The sequence below is a fragment of the Rhopalosiphum maidis genome, chromosome 4 (genome assembly GCF_003676215.2).
Source record: "Rhopalosiphum maidis isolate BTI-1 chromosome 4, ASM367621v3, whole genome shotgun sequence".
In the NCBI taxonomy this organism is placed as follows: Eukaryota; Metazoa; Arthropoda; class Insecta; order Hemiptera; family Aphididae; genus Rhopalosiphum; species Rhopalosiphum maidis.
In genome coordinates, this window is record NC_040880.1 from 15,841,002 (window position 1) to 15,860,439 (window position 19,438).

General features: G+C 27.8%; 4 protein-coding genes across 5 annotated transcripts; 3 read left to right on the top strand and 1 right to left on the bottom strand.

The window, feature by feature from the left end:
• Positions 1–186: 186 nt before the first annotated feature.
• On the top strand, positions 187–2,782 carry LOC113548218 (protein aveugle). 2 transcript variants are annotated; one of them, XM_026948986.1, is made up of 4 exons: positions 187–623; positions 1,159–1,270; positions 1,694–1,875; positions 2,545–2,782. In XM_026948986.1, exons 1-3 carry the CDS (start codon positions 607–609, stop codon positions 1,862–1,864), a joined length of 300 nt encoding a protein of 99 aa, XP_026804787.1. In that variant the 5' UTR covers positions 187–606; the 3' UTR covers positions 1,865–1,875; positions 2,545–2,782. The 2 variants fall into 2 exon arrangements, with proteins under 2 accessions (XP_026804787.1, XP_026804786.1); XM_026948985.1 differs by having other exon boundaries at positions 265–623; positions 1,154–1,270.
• Positions 1,664–5,412, bottom strand: LOC113548220 (protein OSCP1-like). The gene is made up of 7 exons (XM_026948987.1): positions 5,253–5,412; positions 4,206–4,305; positions 3,759–4,069; positions 3,519–3,678; positions 2,551–2,704; positions 2,280–2,477; positions 1,664–2,036 (listed from the first exon to the last, which is right to left on the bottom strand). Exons 1-7 carry the CDS (start codon positions 5,358–5,360, stop codon positions 1,880–1,882), a joined length of 1,188 nt encoding a protein of 395 aa, XP_026804788.1. The 5' UTR covers positions 5,361–5,412; the 3' UTR covers positions 1,664–1,879.
• A 349-nt stretch (positions 5,413–5,761) lies between these two features.
• LOC113557548 (paired amphipathic helix protein Sin3b) lies at positions 5,762–9,975 on the top strand. Its single transcript, XM_026963132.1, has 2 exons — positions 5,762–9,820; positions 9,890–9,975. Exon 1 carries the CDS (start codon positions 6,093–6,095, stop codon positions 9,645–9,647), a length of 3,555 nt encoding a protein of 1,184 aa, XP_026818933.1. The 5' UTR covers positions 5,762–6,092; the 3' UTR covers positions 9,648–9,820; positions 9,890–9,975.
• Positions 9,976–13,771: 3,796 nt separating this feature from the next.
• On the top strand, positions 13,772–17,029 carry LOC113561074 (60S ribosomal protein L22-like). Its single transcript, XM_026967280.1, has 6 exons — positions 13,772–13,921; positions 14,181–14,414; positions 14,476–15,174; positions 15,237–15,358; positions 15,436–15,541; positions 16,904–17,029. Exons 1-6 carry the CDS (start codon positions 13,901–13,903, stop codon positions 16,946–16,948), a joined length of 1,227 nt encoding a protein of 408 aa, XP_026823081.1. The 5' UTR covers positions 13,772–13,900; the 3' UTR covers positions 16,949–17,029.
• Positions 17,030–19,438: the final 2,409 nt, after the last annotated feature.

A 19,438-nucleotide genomic window follows, 5' to 3' on the forward strand; every position in this document is an offset into this window, starting at 1 on the left:
AACATTATTAGTAGGTAGACAACAAAAAAATATATCAATACAGGTATCTGCCACATGGGCAGCAGCTGTAGGTTTACATTAATGTGTAGTTGTGTTTACTGTTTAGTTTTAGACACTTCAAACTCTTGAAACCTTGAGCACATGCCAGTATGCCACATGCTCACATCGCATATTTGCTACATTGCTGTCACATGACCCAAACTCACGTGTAAGCACTAAGCAGTAGCAACTGCTGCCGAGGCCTTGGGGAACGTTATCAATTATTATCGCTGATATCAGCTACGAATTATTTGAGAAAACTGTGTCCTGTCGATCATTGCTTTTTTATTATTTACCTACCTATAGGCCTATGTAGTATTTATTTACATTAATTGTAGAATACTGAATAATCTATTCTATTCAAAATTGTGAATGAAGTTGTATTTATATTTTAGATATCTATACTTATATTATCTATCTGATTATCTAGGATATAATTGTTAAGTTATGATAGGCATTTAGGTTTGCGATAGATATGTGTGAAAATGTTTTAATTTTTCAATATTTTTTAAGTGTATAGATATAAAGTATAGTAAGAAAAAGCAATGATTTTAGAAGATAACCAAAATGTCATCAAACCAAGGGTAATATTTAAATTTACGATAATGTTATTTAATAACATTTATTATTAATATAATTAATTACACTTAAGGTTATATGAATAATTATATCAATATATTTGATCTAAAATACAATCTTATAATTACCTATAATACGTAATAATTATTAATAATTGTCCTATTAATTACCTGTTCATTATAATAGAAATTTTAAATACTTATTAAATTTTTCTGACGTTTTAATTATTTTGGGAGCAATGTGTGTTTTTGAATTATCTCAATTACTCATTACATTTTTATGTACAAAATGTATTATTGAATAATAATTTTTTAAAACTTATACCACAACCTGCAAAAATTATAATTATTTGGTCTTAGACTCTTAAATAAAAGAAATATGAATTATATTTTGCAGATAAAAATTTTTTTATTGAAATAATTATTGAGCACAATACTTTTGTGATTTTTGATTAAATAATAATAATTATTAAGTTGAACATATATCTATTCAAATTATTTGAATTGTGATGTATATAATTTTATTTTATCCTTAGAATAGTCGAGCAGCTCGGCCCAAAGTTGTTTATCAATGGACTGTACAAGATGTTCAAAAGTGGTTTCGCCGTCATTGCTATGATTATTATGTTTTATATGGAGAAAAATTCTTGCAGGTACCTTATCATTAAATAATTAAAAATATCTTTTTTTTAAATCTAATTTAAAACTTATTTTTCCATTAGAACAGAATTGCGAGTATTTATAAATGCTTTTTATTTTAGTTATATTAAGAATGGGATCATATTTTTAACTTGTATAAATTTTAGTCATTTTTATAATATAAAGATTTAAATTACAAAAATTGATAAATTAAACATTAAAAATTTAAAACTTATAATATATATTTTATTGTAAAATTTAAAAAGAATTAAACATATTAATAATTTAACCTAATTATAAAATTGAATACTTAAATATAAAAATAAATGTAACATTAGTGATACTAAACAGAATACCACAAATTACTAAATTAGATTTAAATAAAATTGTTCTTATAAATATTTATTACTAATCTTTATATCATTATTTATTTTCAGCATGAAATAATTGGACGTGCTTTGATAAGAATTAATGAAAATCAACTGTATCGTATGGGCATTATAAATCCAGATCATAGTCAAGAAATTTGTCGTGAAATACTTAAACTACGACTTAAAACTTATATTTTAGAATTTAGAGATCTGGAACGAAACAATCTTTATGATTAAAATCTCAATAGGTAATTATTCTAAATCTAATAACTGCATCATGTTTAGTAAATCTTCTGTTTGTCTTGAAACCGAATCATCCATTCCAGCTCTTATATTTTGTAAAGACAAATTGTTAGTAATTTGACTGAAATCTAAAATTTTGTGTTTTGACATTTTTTCTTCTTCTTTGCTGAAATAAATTTATTTTTTACTATAACACTTGTATATTTTGTATCATAGAATAGATGAAACATTGATTGCCATTTATTTATTTTATATTTTATATGGTTACACAATGTTTCTCATTATACTAATTGGTATGGCTTTAAAATTTAAATCATACAATTTTAAAAATAAAATCTTCTGTAATATTATAATAATAATAATATTTTTTTTATAATTTAAATTGAAATAAATATTATACTCTCATTACCTTTCATTTATATTTAATGGAGTTTCTAATATTTCTAGATCCAAATTATCTATTTCTTCATTATCATTATCACTTCCCATCAGTTGTGTAACAAAAAGATCCATCTCTTGTCTATATCCATCACGACTAGTTTGTCCATTAAATAATGGATCTGACGTTTCTTCTAATGATTGATTAATATTTTTATTAATATTAAATCTGAAAGTAAAAAAAATTATATTTATTTTATTACATTAATGTATTAATTAGTATTTTTATTTTTCAGTTTTACATTGAAAGCCCAAGAGTTGTGATACGAGGACTATTAGGCTTAATTGAACCTATTTCGGTTTCCACTTTATAAAATGATATTGGATGAAATGTACTGATGTCAATAAGAGTACTATTTTTATTGAATACTCTTATAACACCTGGAGCTTCACATCCTGCAATACATTATAAATATGATATCCTAAATATTTTGATAAGAATTATTACCTACTTTAAACCATTTTATTATTAAATTACTATTTTTAATATATTATAATAATACAAATAATTTATTTTTTACAAATTATTATAACTTAAATTTAACTATTTCAGCATAATTGTTGTTTGTTTATATAAATAATTGAATCTGTTATTTTAATTGTATATTATAATTGTATAATGGCTTACTACTATATATATTTCAACCATTTTAATTAAATATAAATATAAACTTTGATATATATATTACTTATGTACTTCAGGGTTCAAACATTTTTGGAACAAATTAATATAGGTAGATATATAACTTATTTATTAAAATATTTTTAGGTAATTTTGTATTGAATTTACTTTATATTAAAGTGTTTGTAAAAAAAAAAAAAAACCAGAAATAGTTAATTTTATTTTTTTTAATGTTCTAATAATTTATAAACATTTTATTTTACAGTATATAAAAGTAAGAGAAATATATACATGATTGTATGGATTTAATATTGAAAAAAATTTACATCCTTAACAAAAACAAATTATGTCTGTGAATAAAATGTTTTAAAATGCGTTATGAACCATTCATAATAATTGTTTGATACATATTGTTATATTAATTTTGAGATTTTGATGCAAGTTATAAAAGATCATTCTGAAGTAATATTAAATGGTTCAATTACATAATGGAGCATAATATACATTTTTTTAATTATATTAAAACTATAAAAGGTAAATTTCTAAACCTAAATAAAATATGTGTTCTAAATTATAAATATACTTAACCATATGGTATCACCCATTTTCCTACTGAAACAAATGACCCATTATATCGCTGTAAACCTTCTTTAATAAATATGGTAACTTTGACATGTATATCTTGCAAATAGTTCAACATTGCATAACGCATTCTCATAATTTCTCCATTAGTCATTTTCTCAAAAGTCTTTAATAATAATGAATTATATTTACTTATTCAAATTTCAAGCTATATATAATAATGAAGGAAAAATAACAAGCAATTACTTGATAAAAATTATGTTGAATGATATCTACACTTTGTTTCAATTGATGAGTGCTTGCCAATTCACGGATAGAATCTAAATGATTCAATGTTACTAGTAATACTTGCCTCGGACCATTACTAGAGAACATTTGCATTTTAACAGAAGTTTCTATCAAACCCATTAATTTTTCCATACTAGAATCATTAAGTCGCATAATTGAAGAATGAACCGCACAACATATACTTTTATCTAAAACATCTTTGTTAATGATAGATGTTGGTACAAATAAAAATGGACAGTTAAGTGAGGCAGCAATTATGTCATTAAGAACTGCAATATAAACCAAAACAATCATTACGTTTTATAATATTTGTGTAAATTTAATATATTTATGTAAATGATTTAATTTCTTTTATGAAAATATCTATTATTTGTAATAATTAATAACAGATATTATAATAAGTACCTAATTTAGATTTGTCTATTTGAATCTTTTGTGTTTTTAATCTTTCTGCCACTACATAAATCATTTCACATATTAAATTTAAATATAAAATTGAATACGTCTGTAAAGCCATATTTAAAATTATCAGTAAAATTATTATAGGTTTAATGTAAATTGCATTTAGGTACCCCAACTTTAATTTGTTATTGTTCAGAGGAACCATGGAAACCAAGCATATTATATTATAATATAATATAGGTAGAAGGTATACCTATAGCTCGACGTTTGTAAACAATTATTTTTATTATGATTATATTGGTTTTTATTGTTTATAACAACATTTAACCAATAGGATTGATATAAAATGATGACCACATAACTTACAGTGTGAATAAATATAAATAATAAGTATTAAGTAAGTTATATCTTATATGTAATATATAAACGCGTAACCTTGACCCTATAATATATGGCCAACAATATTTAGTAAATAAATATTTTTCCAAAAATTAAATCATGTCAATATTTAAAACAATAATGAATTTAAACGTTAAAAAACGTTCAGTTAACATGTTTGTTAAAGTCGGTAATTTAGTTGTTAATTCAACGACCAATTATAAATTGTAGGAACCTATATATTATTATTCATCAAGTACTCAAAATGTATACAAAAGTTAGTAGGTAGGTATATATATTGAACAAATAACTGTTAACGACGTATAATGGAAGTATTACAGAATATGCGTATTATCTATAAAATTATACCGGAGGTACGTTTTAAACTACCCATCGAATAATAAATAAAGGTACGATAAGTATTATTTAAATCCTTAGTATAATATAGTTATTAGTTAATTTAAATGTGCAACAAAAATCTTGTACGATGCGAACAGAGATTGAATATTTCGTCGTCATCACTATTGTAGTGGATTGTGGTAGCAGCTGTGTACTAGTGTACAACTGAGATTTGAGAAAATAATAATATGGTCTATATCGTGGTACACCAGCCATCTCGGTGTACAGACTACAATAACCAAAAATCGTGATAAAAATTATATTATTAAGTACCGTCCGCGATCGACCTATAACTATGGCGTCGAACAACTTCAACCAGTTAATATATATACAATTCGACAACAATTCGAGAATGCACGGAACGACTTGGTACGATAACATTATGTCTGGGCCATTTCCGGATTACTTGCGGGATGTCGGATGACGATGAAAAGCAGAGAATTCTTAGGAATTAATATTCTTAAGCGGCTTTAACTCTCCTGTAAATCTGTGGACCTGGGAGCGATGCGGCGGACGTCGCCGAGGCGTTCGTATTTTACCGCGACAACCGTTTTATTATCGTCAGCCATTTTGCAACAGTTGTTAGTGAAACACCTGATGCGGCGTTGCCGGATAGTCACTGATAAGAGACGCGTCGTGTTCAACCGGGGAAATCGGCTGACGGCGCAGCGTCGGAACACTAGTCATAGCCGGAACGGAACGGCCGTTGTTCGGTCCGGCAACGTGGCCACCGCTAGATTTCTCTCATATGTCCCCACCACCCGCCAACCATTCCCCGCTGGGGTTCACCTCAACAAGCGGCCCGTCTCCCGCACTAACGCTGATCGGTAGCGTAACGTTTGTTTACACTTTGCGTTGCATTGCATTTCGGTCTGTCCGCGTATCGTTACTCGCACGAAAATTTGTTCTATCCCCGTCGTCCCGTTCGCTTCCGTCGCGTATCTATCTCAAACCGTCCGTCGGATCATCAGTTCTGTGCACAGAGACCAAACGTTTTGTTTTTCGTGCCGAGCGCCGCAGCCGTGCCCGGCGATAATGCTATGTTAACGTCCGCTCGTTGGTCCGATCCGATGCTTGTCGTAATGTTAGTTAACCGGACAAATGTGACGAGAAATGAAACGGCATTCGGATGAACACATGGCGTCCGCGGACACTGTCGGCGCATACGCCACCGCCGCCGCGACCCGTTCACCGCCTAGGTCCAGGCCCAACCTGGTAACCATTTCCAATGTTGTCCAGTCGAATTTCGTTTCGCAGGCCATAAATAATCCAAACATTCAATTCAATACCGTGCAGCCGTTCAGCGCGCCCACAATGCCGGTCCTAGCCATCAATGAAAAGGTTCCAGGTTCGTTACCTGGTGGCTCCGCCATGCCAGCCCTCCACACGATACAGGCGCAACACACTATTCAGCAGATAAGGCAAAAAGTCGTTCCGCCCACGACCATAATTCAACAGCAACAGCAACAGCAGCAGCAACAGCAGACTCAGTTTCAGAGGCTCAAGGTCGAAGATGCCCTGTCCTATTTGGATCAGGTGAAATATAAATTTAGTAATCAACCTCAAGTGTACAATGACTTCTTGGACATAATGAAAGAGTTCAAATCACAGAGCATAGACACCCCCGGAGTGATAACACGGGTCTCAAACCTATTCAAAGGTCATCCTGAGCTCATAGTTGGTTTCAATACGTTCCTACCTCCGGGTTATAAAATAGAAATAAAAAATAATGAACTTGGCTTTCATGTTTCTGTGTCGATACCTCAAAGTCCGGCAATCACATCTTCCCAGACAATAATACATTCGACAACTCAACATATAATGTCAAGTACTCCAATAGTTACTGCTCCACCTGTCACTTTGACTACCACACCGCCTGTAGTAATTAAACCAGCCGGACATTTACCTGCCATAAATCAGGTCAATACTACTTCGGTTGTAATAAATCATCATACGACGCACAATAGTGTGACACCTACTGCGCCTACTAGCAATGTTCATCCAACTCAAATACCTTTGTCTGTAGCTAGCTTAAGCCAAGTGGCATCGAATATACCTCAAGTGTCGATACCTACAACTCAGGAATCAACCAACTCACAAAATCAACCAGTTGAGTTTAATCACGCCATAAATTATGTTAATAAAATAAAAAATCGTTTTCAAGGGCAACCAGAAAAATATAAAAGATTTTTAGAAATATTACATACTTATCAAAAAGAGCAAAAAACTCATAAAGATAATGTGCCAGTGGCAGAAAAAACATTAACTGAAGCCGAAGTATATCAGCAAGTTGCCAAATTGTTTGAAAACCAAGATGATTTACTATTGGAATTTGGACAGTTTCTACCTGATGCTAAAACTCCTGATGCCAAACAAGCAGCAGAAACTAGCATTGTCCCTCCCAAGAAGACTACCGTTGTTACTAGTGCACCTCCTGCAATTCCTTTGCCACCACCACCCCCCATTAAAAAAGAACATCCGGCCTCTATTCCAATTACTAAGGAAATTGTAAAAGAATCAAGTGTTCCAAACGTAGCTATCAAAAGAACTTCGTCGTTTTCTTCCAGTCAGAATTTACCACCGCCCAAAAAACCAAAATCTCCATTTCCAAGCTTGGGAGATGTATCTTATCAAGAAGCATATAAATACGGTACATTAACAGACTTTGCATTTTTCGATCTCGTTAGGAAATCAATTCATAATGCTTCCGCGTATGATGATTTCTTGAGGTGCTTAGTTTTGTATTACACTGAGATCATATCAAAATCAGAACTGCTTAATTTAGTGCAGCCTTTCCTTGGAAAATACTCAGAATTATTTAGAAGATTCAAAGATTTTATTGGGACTAGTGAAAAAAGCAATAATGCTGCCGCAATTCCAACAGAAAATAAACTTTGTGGCTTACCACATTTTTCATTGCTTGATCCTGGATCTAATCGCCAAGATAGATCTGCTGGTGATCTACCTACTGACATCGATTATAGCATTTGTAAAAGGTTAGGTGCAAGTTATTGTGCTGTACCCTCAGATTATTTAACTCCCAAATGTAGTGGTAGGACGAAAATGTGTTATGAAGTACTGAATGACACGTGGGTTTCTTTCCCTACGTGGTCTGAAGAATCATCATTTGCCACTAGTCGAAAAACTCAATATGAAGAATATATGCACAGGTGTGAAGATGAAAGATTTGAACTTGATCTCGTAATGGAAATTAATTTGGCAGCAATATATTGTTTAGAAGAACTATCAAGAAGATTTAGTAGAATGACACCTGAAGAAATATCAAAGTTTAAATTGGAAGATTGTAGTTTTGGTAGTGATACAACTTCAATGACAACTAATAGACGAGCTATTAAAAGATTATATGGTGATAAGACATCAGATATACTTGAAGGACTTCAAAAAAATCCATTATCTGCTGTTCCAATAGTTTTAAAAAGGTTAAAATCCAAAAATGAAGAATGGAAATTAGCACGAAATACTTTTAATGAAATATGGAAAAGTCAAAATGAAAAGTATTATCTTAAATCATTAGACCATCAAGGTGTTAATTTTAAACAAAGTGATATGAAATTTCTCAGATCAAAATCGTTACTAAATGAAATTGAAGCTTTATATGATGAGCGTAATGAACAGAGTGATACTAGCACTGGACCTCATTTGGTGTTTTCATATGTCGATAAATCAATTATAGATGATGCTGCTAATTTGTTGATTCATCATGTCAAGAGACAAGCAAGTATTAATAAAGAAGATAAACAAAAAATAAAATCGCTTATTAGAAGGTTTATACCCGATATGTTTCATCATCCGAGGCAAGAGTTAAGTGACGATGAACGTGACGGTCAGAATGATTGTTCTAATAATAATTCACCTGAAACAACTAAAGCATCTTTGAGGATTTCTGAAGAAAAAGATTTACCCGAGCTTAAAATAACTGACAATGATAAATTAAAAGCACCTGATCATTCTAGTACAGAAGAATGTTACACTTTATTTTATGGCAATAATAATTGGTATTTGTTCCTCAGACTACATCATATACTATGTGATCGCCTTACTCAGATATATAAAAAAGCCTCACAATTACTTCATGACGAATGTATTTATCAGGTGACTAGATCTGAGACTGCAGCTGAAAAGCTTAATCTCAATCCCAATTCACCGATTCTGTTAGAAGACTATTATCCTGCTCTACTCGATATGATTAAAAATGTCCTGGATGGCAATATGGATTCAAATACATATGAAGACACGCTAAGAGAAATGTTTGGTATCCACGCATATGTAGGATTTACACTTGATAAGGTTGTTGTTTATGCTGTTCGTCAGTTGCAGCATTTAGTGTCTGATGAATACTGTCAAGAATGTTATAATTTATTTATAAAAGAAAGTAAAAAGAACGGGACAGGTGGTCTTTGCAGTACAGCATGTCAAAGAATTGCACAAGAAGCAGCATATCAACGTAGAGCTGAAGCTGCCTTGAGTAATGATAATAATTGCTATAAAATATTTATATACAAATCTAACTGTAAACTAACGTTTGAGTTGCTGGACACTGACACAGATGATAATCAAGACAGTGGTAAATGGACAAGTTTTGATAATGAACCACTATCTGAAACTAATGATGATAAACAAGAAGAAAACCAAAGTCCTAAAAATTAAATATTCAGTTTACTAAAATGATCTAACCTTAAATAACCAAGTATTCTATACCTTAATTATTATTTATTATTATTAATTTTTTACATAAATTGTGTTTCTACTACAATATGTAGCCTAATTTTTTCCTGCTCTGTATTGATTCCAAAGTCTCGTCTGAACTATTACTTTAAAAGGTAATGCTATTTATAAAATTATAAGTTAACTAAATAACTAGGTTACTAATATTTTTAATTATATTTCAGTTTTGCCTTACAATTGTAAATAACTATTCATTGACATTTGATGAGCATCAAATAAGCCAGTTGCCACATATTTTTTTTTCATAAAAGTAAGAATATATTTATTTGTTACCTATTTTTTTTTTCAAAAAATTGTTAAACTACATTTTTTTTAATAAAATAAAATAAATGTATTAATAATAAGTCTTTGTTTTTCAGAAAAATATTAAACTAATTTCCTCGAAGGTTTGTTGATTGAATATTCAAGGAATAATTAAGGTAACTTAATAAATATTTTTAATTTGGTACAGAGATAGTTAATCCCCTTGTTTGTCATATTAATGGTAGTAATAATTAATCATGATATCCAGTGGCGGCTATCCTTAAAAATATAGGTGTTTATAGCGGAACATAAGAAATAACCACCCACCCCCAATAATATTCATCCATTAAAACATCCCATCTACTAAATAGTTTATTCAACATGTTAAAAAAAATAATTGCTAATTTACTATTATACTATTAAAATATCCCAAGTATTATTCTGTATTATTTGCTTATAAAAAATTAAATAGACAACCCACCCCACAGAGGAGGGTGGCTCCTCTAATTATTAAAGGTGTAGCAGCCGCTACACCTCTATTATAGGATAGCCGCCACTGATGATATCAAATCACCTAAAATTATTATGATCATTATAATAAAATGTGTATTGTACTAAGTTTGTTGATGTCAAAATAATATTATTCTAAGAGTTTGGATTTAGTAAAGTACTTTGATTTGTTAAATATAGCTAATTAATAATTTAAAAAAATATATATTATTGTTAATATAAGCCATTGTGGAGAGTCATGTGTTTGTAACTGTTTACATTTTGTCAACAATACTTGACATCAGTTAACATTAACCTAAAAGAACTTGATATCAACAATTACATTTGACACCTTATTGCTACATGAATGTATTAATATATTCTCATTTTTAATTAAATAATAACTCATTTTATTGCTACTACTTGCCTACTTATTAGAAAAATAATATTTTTCAGTTTTAATTTGATTCCTTAGTATTTTAAATAAAGTTATATAATAAAATATTGGTTATTGAATAATATTTAAAAAATTAATTTTATTTGAACCTATTTGATATAATGTGAAATTAATTAATTAAATTTTTTTTCAGCAATCCAATTACCATCCATTCTAACAACAGTGAACAGTCATTTTGCATTCTACATCATTAACACTGAAAAACATTAATTTGTACATTTTTACTATTGTTTAAAAAATTAATATTATGTATAGAAATGCTGTATTTATGTATATTTTTTTATTTTACTTTTTCTGTAGAAAAATAGATATTTTAATCAGTTACCAATGGATGTTTTTTAGAACACCAATAGGAACAATTGTGAAAATTGTGAAATTGAATTTCACTATTAGAACAAATAACCAATTTTATTAAGAATCTATACTTTAAACTGTGAACGTAGGATCTTAGCATAAAATAAATTATAGTTTTAAATTTAATATCGTGCAGCAATAGCAAATCATGTTCAAATGTGGGTTCTTCCATTGTGCATAGGTTTTTTTTTAAATCTGTAAACAAAAAATGTGTAATTATTTTGTTACAATTTTTTGTATTTATAGCCTATAATGGTGTAAATAATTTATATATTTTTCATTATAAATAATTTCTTAACGTGTAGAAATGATTGAATTGATAATTGTATTATACATGCCATAGAAATGTTAATATTTATTTAATAAATAGGAAAATATTTTTTAGAGATTAGTATTTTTAATGAATTTTAAGATAGGCATGAAAATTTAAAATATATTATCTATATGAATAAAAATGTCAATAAAATTGCCATTTTCTGAATTGATATCCTTGGTTGCTTGTAAATTGTAATATGTTTATTACAGTTTTTTTTTTTTAAAATTTAATTGAATTGTTTGCATTATATTTTTTTTTATTTTTAGTTTGTTTATATATATATATTGATTAATTTATTTGGAAAGAATTAATTAAAGTTTTATTTTATACTTTTTGAATTTACTTTTATACTCTACCGTAATTCTTGTAAACAATCAAACATCTTGTGAATATTATAAAATATTAATTTGACAAAAATGTTTTTTGATGAGTTTTTATACATAATTTACAATGTAGTTACTTTAAAACAATTTTAATATGAAACTAAACATACATTTTTGATTAATTCCTACTTTACCCATAATAAATACCAATAGGTACTGAATAAAGGCTGAAAATGGGTTATAAAGACTGGTTTTAAATTATTAGACTTATGTTAAACATAATTAATGAATAAATAATTTTTAAATGATTATTCAAGTAAAAATATATCTATGAGTATTTTTTATTAATATTAGCATTTAGCAATAAGCAAAAACATATATTCTTTATACTATTTAATATTTGTTCTATATACTATACTGTATATTTGTATTATATTTATTTTTTTTTCTAAAGCAATCAAGTATCAACAAAAAACGATTAAGTTAAAAATAGGTACTCATGAAAATTAGTAATGTTAATAATTCACAAATTATTATATGTTCTATTTAAATTTTAAATACTCATTGCCTTACATTGGTTTTAATACTAAAACATAATTTAAAAATTAATGTTTATGTTTGGTATCATTTTAAATACAACACCACAGACCACAATATTCAATACATTCTTTAACCATTCAATAAGTCAGAGGGAAATGATAACTTTTAATGACATTTTTTTTTCAAACAGAAAATTATCTTAATTCAAAACATTTTATGAATAATTAATGTGAATTTTATATTTTTATATAAAACATAAGAAAATATAAGATTTGAAAAGAAAATTGATATATTTGTAATGATAGAATTACCTTTAAAAACAGGCATCCAGCCTTTAATTGTAAACCATGTTATAATTTTAAAATTGTGAAACTATATAGGTACTATATGTAAATTATTAATAAGTAGCATTTTAACTGTAAAAATTTATTTGTATTTATCACTTATCAAAAAGTAGAATTTTAACTGTACAGATGTATTTATTACTTTTCAATAATCTAAAATATATTTTATATTATTATGTCCATACAAACTACAAATCATTTAATATGTAGTATTATGTACGACATGATTAAAATTTGTTGTTTATTGTTAAATGTTGTATTTGTGAATTTTTATTTTGACCAACATTTTCTTTCTCTAAATAATATATCTGTAATCACAGCTTATTTAAAATTTTTAAAAAAGGCTTATGCAACAAATTTTACACAGAATTTCAGTCTGTAAAACAACCAACAAATACAAAAAATTAATAAATTGTATTTGAATATGTGATGTAAATTATGAACGAATTCTTGTTGGATTTACAATTTTGGTTTCTGAGATCTGATAGTCTGAGGTCTGTTAATACTGCACTAATGGTACTATGACTGATGAGCCCAATGCGTAAACCGAACGGTCAACAAAAAAGTAATCACTTATCCATGTAATAATTATTGTTTACGACGAATTACAAATAATCATCAATTCGTTTACTGGTAAATGCCATTAATCATTATCTTTTAAGTTCAAATCTCTTTTGTGGTTATACTTATTAAAATATGATAATGAAATGGTATTTCAATGCATTCAAAATGTTTGTAAATTGTTATTTGTTATTCGTAATTTGTAAACAAAATAGACAAAACTGTTTAGGTTGTCCAAGAATTCGAATTTCGTTATATTATAAATTGATTACAAAAAAGATCACGTGCGTTTTAAAAGATAAAAAGTATAACTATTAATCGAAAACTATTGTACTGCGTACCGCACTGTACGATTTACAGGTTAAGATGCCATGTAAGTTTAATTTTTTTCTTCCATGTTTACTAAAGCATCCCCGGCCCCCATCACATCTATCGTCGTTTAATTTTCACGTCTTTTCACTCTCTGTTCGTGATACTCGACCACGTTATTTAGTGAGTGTTAATTTATTTTAAATTTTTTGTATTTCTAGTTAATATTTTCGTTTCAAATGGCTCCTGCTGCTAAACAGGTAACGTGTTTATTATACTATATTTATATTCTTTAGGTTGCAAATTTAATTTGTGATACAAGTGCTGAAGTACTTGTATATCATTTATGACTGGTCGTGTTGTACTCGTGTTTAAGACTCGCATGTGTATTTTCTACTCTTTTTAGTTAACGTTAACTTTATATAAGCTTTACATAGTGTAATTGATTTACACTTATTTTAATTACATTTTTAAAAGAATAACGTTATTTCAAAATAATAATAATGATTATTTTTTAAGGCTAAAGCCGCTGGTGGTGAAAAAAAGCCTGCGGCCAAAAAGCCGCAGGCTCAACAACCTGCCAAGGCTAAACAAGAAGCACCTAAGCCAAAAGCTGAACCTAAGACTCAGCCTAAGAAAACTGAACCAGTAGTTGAACCCAAACAACAAGCTAAAAAGGACACCAAACAAGTTCCCAAAGCTCAACCTGCACAAGACAAGAAACCGGCTAAGGAACAACCTAAGAAGGAAACTGTAATTATTTTTTATTATTTATAATACTCAATAATAATTTTAACTAAAAATTTTTTTTAAGGCACCTGCATCAAAGAAGGTTGCACCAAAAGGAAGCCAAGACAGTAAGAAGCCTGCTCCTCAACAACCATCTAAGGCTAATTCTAAAGCTGAACCAGCCAAGGAAAAACCTAAGGCTGCCAAAGCTGATCTTAAAGCTAAAAAAGCTGAACCAGTGAAAGCTAAAGAGCCTGAAGTAAAACAAACCAAGAAGGCTCAACAACAGGCAGCACCACCAGCTAAGGGTAAGAAAGAAGAACCCAAAAAAGTTAAAGAAGAACCCAAGAGCAAGGCTACAAAACGTCCAGCTGAAGAAGTTCCTAAAGCTGTCAAAAAAGATAAGAAAGAACCAGTTAAAGCCGAAAAGAAACCTGAACCTATTAAAGCTGCCAAGAAAGAACCCGAAGCTGCCAAGAAAACTCCAGTTGCTGCCAAAAAAACAGTTGAAAAAAAACCTGCCACTTCTGCTCCAGCTCCAGCCAAAAAGCCTTTGACTGCTGCTGTGACTGTTAAGAAGACGGTAGCTCCCCCTACATTAAAGAAAGCACCTGGCGCACCTAAAAAAATTGCTTTAACAAAAAAAGCTAACACTGTACAGAAGAAACCTAAGGCGACATTGAGAGGTAAAGGAGCTGCTTTGAAAAAGAAGAAGGAAACTAGAAAAATGACAATCGATTGTACTCATCCTGTAGAAGACAGTATTATGGATGTTAATAATTTCGTAAGACTAAATATTATATTTTTTGTTTTTTATAATGTTATATATTTAATTTTTAATTATAGGAAAAGTTCCTTCAGGAACGAATGAAGTATAACGGAAAAACTAATAATTTTGGTAATGTTATTTCATTGGAAAAGACAAAAACTAAAATTATTGTCAATTCTGATGTACCTTTCACAAAGAGGTATGTAACTATCATAATATTGTCTTTTAAACATTTTTACAATTAAGCATTATTTTAATATTGTATTATAATTTTAGATACTTGAAATATTTAACAAAGAAATACTTGAAGAAAAACAATTTGAGAGATTGGTTGAGGGTAGTCCATAGTGGACCAGACAGCTATGAACTCAGATACTTCCAGGTACAAAATTTTAATTTAAGTTTGATAATTATTACAAAAAAGTATGTGTAACATACTGATTTATTACTGGCTCTAGAAAATCTTCTATATCACTCATTATGCATAATGTTAGGCAGAATATTTGTATGAGTCCTTAAGGACCCTGGTTTAAAGTTAAAACGGTTTTGTATTTTATTTAATTAATGGAAAATTATCAATGTTTTATAAACAAACATAGCAAATTCCATTTAATTGATCTATTAAAGATTTGTTTTAAAAAATATCAAAAGAAAAATCCAACAACATACATTATTTCTTATCTTTAAATTTTGACATGTGTTAATTAATTGTCATATTTTAATATCAGCACATAATGGATTCCAGATAAATTTAGTTTAGTTTGTTATAAAATAGGTATGTCCTAGAAAACGAGTATAATTTTTACTATTAGCATTGATTGTACATAGTATAGACACACACAAATGGGAAAATAACTAACTCCAAATGGATATGACTATTTTCTAGTGTTAGTGTTGGTGAAGTAATATTGGATACATACATTAGTATTAAATTTGTAACCACAGATATAAACCAAACATTGGATTGTTATTTATCAGCTAGTATATAATTGTAATATAGGTATAAATATACCCATGTAACATGTTTAAATTTTTAACAATTTATTCCTGCCTTATCGCGGCTGAAAAATGTTTTTAATTAAAATATGCGTTTCATATTTTTCTATTAAATGGCGTATCTATACTATAAATAATCGATGCTTATGGCATTAAATCTATAAAAATAATTTTGTGTTTAATTAAAAGATATATTTCAATTGTTTTATTTTTATATAAATTCACTTGTAGAGAATATTTACAATAAATATGTTAACTGTTTTTGATTATTTACAAGTATAATTTAGGTATCAATTAGTTTGTATATAATACTTTAAAATAAGAAATATGTAGAAACAAAACTTGATACTATTATTATTATATGAATTTCACATACATTGTAGGAAATACTGAATTGTAACCATAGTTTGTAATGTTGAAAAAACCTTTGTCCCAAATGCCTTGTTCATATAAAAACTTTCCCAGCCAATGGTGAAATAATCAAATACTTTAATAAAAATCTATGTATTAATAAACAACTAGTAAATATAAAAATTACTAATCAATTATATTATAATTTGAACAGCTTAGCCACAAACTAAAAAGTTTAAAAATATTTATGTTACAATAAATGAAATTCATACTCATGGTCTGTATTATTTTAAATAGACCTATTTAAAATATTTCATTTAAAATATAATAACCAAATTTATCTGTAATATTTTCTATAAATTTCATATCAATTAATTTTGTAAAATGTTTGTTATAGATCAATAATGCTGAAGATGATGATGAAGAGGATAACGCTGATTAAAGATTGAAAACAAATTTTATTTTTAATTGTTTGACTCCTTGTACATCGTCTTATTAATAATAAAAAAACAAAAAAAATATTCATATTTTTACTAATTGTTATGTTACATATCTGTTTCCAACATGGAATTGTGACTAAGGGTAATATATAGTCGGCAGTGTCGGCACATTTAACAGGCTAGTGAATTAAATTTAATCGTACTTTTCAGAACAAGAATTTTAATGCTTAAACCGCAAATTATGGAGTTTTCAACAAAATCAAAATAATTTACTAGTTACGATGCAGTAATTCAAAAATAAATATCTAACTAAAGGGATTTGAAAGTTTTACTAAAATATTCTTACTAGTATTTAATAGGCATTATAGATATGATAAAACTCATAAAATATTTTTTATAAACACTACATAATAGAATATATCGTACTTACCAATTATCATAATTCATACATACAACATACCTAACCTTACGTTTATATCTAAGTTATTGGAATACAACGCGAAAATGACATAGAAAAACAGAAATGTGTATATTTTTAGTATTTAGCCGTGTAGGTATATTTTGATGGGTATTATATACGTAGAACATAGGAAAATATTATTCAACGAATAGAATATATTATCATGTATGAGAAAAATATTTTGTGGTATCTAGGTACGACATTACATCAAAGTGAATACCTACCTGTTTGGATTAATTCCATAACGACAATAAAATTTGAATAAGTATATGAGGCTATTTTCTTTATTGATACATTTCTCTAACGAATTTCATTGTCCAAATGAACATTTACATTGCTCAGTGATGTGTCTTACCGTGACTCAGTCCGCAGCTAGGATTTTTTTTTCGGAGGGTCCAGTTCTATAGATAGGAATTTTATAACTTATTAGGTTCTTTTGCTCGTCAGTCAAATTACCATAAGCATTAATAAACAAACCAACATCATTATTTCGAGGATCAATAACTTTTAAAAAAGCTTAGATATTAGGTAAAATGATGCATTGGCAAGTTAATAAAGAACTAATAGGCTATTAGCTATTATTTAAAAAAATAGAAATACAATAAAAATGTTGGTTTGGGTTTAGAATAGTCACTAGAGTAAACAGAAAAATGTCTCTAGTTGCCGTAAAAATAAAAGGAAACAAAGATAAATCTGCAGATATTTCTAATTTTTAATTTAAAACAAATAGATTAAAATATAAAAATAAAAGATCTTTCATAACTGTGAATAAATACATTTTTATATTTTTTAAATAATAATATAATATTATTATATAAATATAACTATATAAGAACCATATTTTTTTAATTTTTAATAAATTTATAATGAATAAGTTCGATTGAATATTTTATGTCAACGTTTTGATGAAGATAAATCTGCAGATATTCCTATTTTTTTAAAACAAATAGGTCAAAATATTATAAAGAGATTTTTTATAACTGAATAAATACATTCTTATATTTTTAAATAATATTATATAATATTTGTTTTTAATTTTTAATAAATTTATTATAATTTTATATTTTATATATTTTCATATATGCAACGGAAGATTTTTCCGTGTGAATTTTTTACCAGAGACTTTTTATCCTAATATCAGTCACTGGACAAAAATATGCAATATATATGCATCATAATAAAATAAAGAAATTTTTTCTTTTTATCACTTAATTTTGAATTTTCACTGATTTATTTGCAAATGATAGCAAAATGCACATCAACTTTTCATTTAAAAATACTGCTAAATGAATAATAATTAATAATTGTATAATAGTAAATTATTTTATCCAATTTACAAAAAATTCTTACTTGATTTTGGTCAATATCAACAAGTGCTAATTCAGATAATCGAGAAACAATTTCACTAGTGATTTGTGTGAGACGCTTTTTTAAAGTATTTGAATGCATTAAACTATACATGCTAAATATTTTATAAAACGTTAACTAAAAAGTAGTTCGTGGATCTGTAAATACATAATTGTGACTAATATCAGTGATATCACCATCAATATACTTTGAGCACTGTACTATAAATGTACTATATTATATTACGTATTTAATCAGTTTTTAAAAAATAAAATGGTTTGAAAATTTTTAAATTTTAGAATATACTAGAAACTTTTACATTTTCTACTTTGTTAAAGGAGGGGGTTGAATCCCTAAAACCTCTCCGTAGCTACGACCCTGCGGCGTGACTCTACGTGTCCCAATATTATAGATATATAATATATATAGACATATAAAAATTATACACAAACATTTAAAATTACGTATACTCACATTCGAAAGAAATTAACTATAAATTATAATGTATAAGTACCTATCTTTTTTATTTATGATAAAAATAAATATTTTTTACTGTCCATCAGTCAGGACAAAGGTACAAAACTATATAAAATTATCGTGTAGTAAAATATGGAAAGGAGTTAGGTAGTAGGTACATCATACATCATATTATATAGCATATTAATATCGTGTGCAGTGCGAAAAT

Bases quoted from the DNA above. Each gene is read 5' to 3' on its own strand.
- LOC113548218 (XM_026948985.1), top strand. From the start codon at position 585: ATGATTTTAGAAGATAACCAAAATGTCATCAAACCAAGG. The intron at 624-1,153 runs GTAATATTTAAA...TTTTATCCTTAG, and splicing joins AAAATGTCATCAAACCAAGG to AATAGTCGAGCAGCTCGGCC. The intron at 1,271-1,693 runs GTACCTTATCAT...ATTTATTTTCAG, and splicing joins ATGGAGAAAAATTCTTGCAG to CATGAAATAATTGGACGTGC.
- LOC113548220 (XM_026948987.1), bottom strand. From the start codon at position 5,360: ATGTTATCGTACCAAGTCGTTCCGTGCATTCTCGAATTGTTGTCGAAT. The intron at 4,070-4,205 runs GTACTTATTATA...TTTATATTGCAG, and splicing joins AATAGACAAATCTAAATTAG to TTCTTAATGACATAATTGCT. The intron at 2,705-3,518 runs GTTAAGTATATT...AATGTATTGCAG, and splicing joins AAAATGGGTGATACCATATG to GATGTGAAGCTCCAGGTGTT.
- LOC113557548 (XM_026963132.1), top strand. From the start codon at position 6,093: ATGAAACGGCATTCGGATGAACACATGGCGTCCGCGGACACTGTCGGC.
- LOC113561074 (XM_026967280.1), top strand. From the start codon at position 13,901: ATGGCTCCTGCTGCTAAACAG. The intron at 13,922-14,180 runs GTAACGTGTTTA...TTATTTTTTAAG, and splicing joins TGGCTCCTGCTGCTAAACAG to GCTAAAGCCGCTGGTGGTGA. The intron at 15,542-16,903 runs GTACAAAATTTT...TGTTTGTTATAG, and splicing joins ATGAACTCAGATACTTCCAG to ATCAATAATGCTGAAGATGA.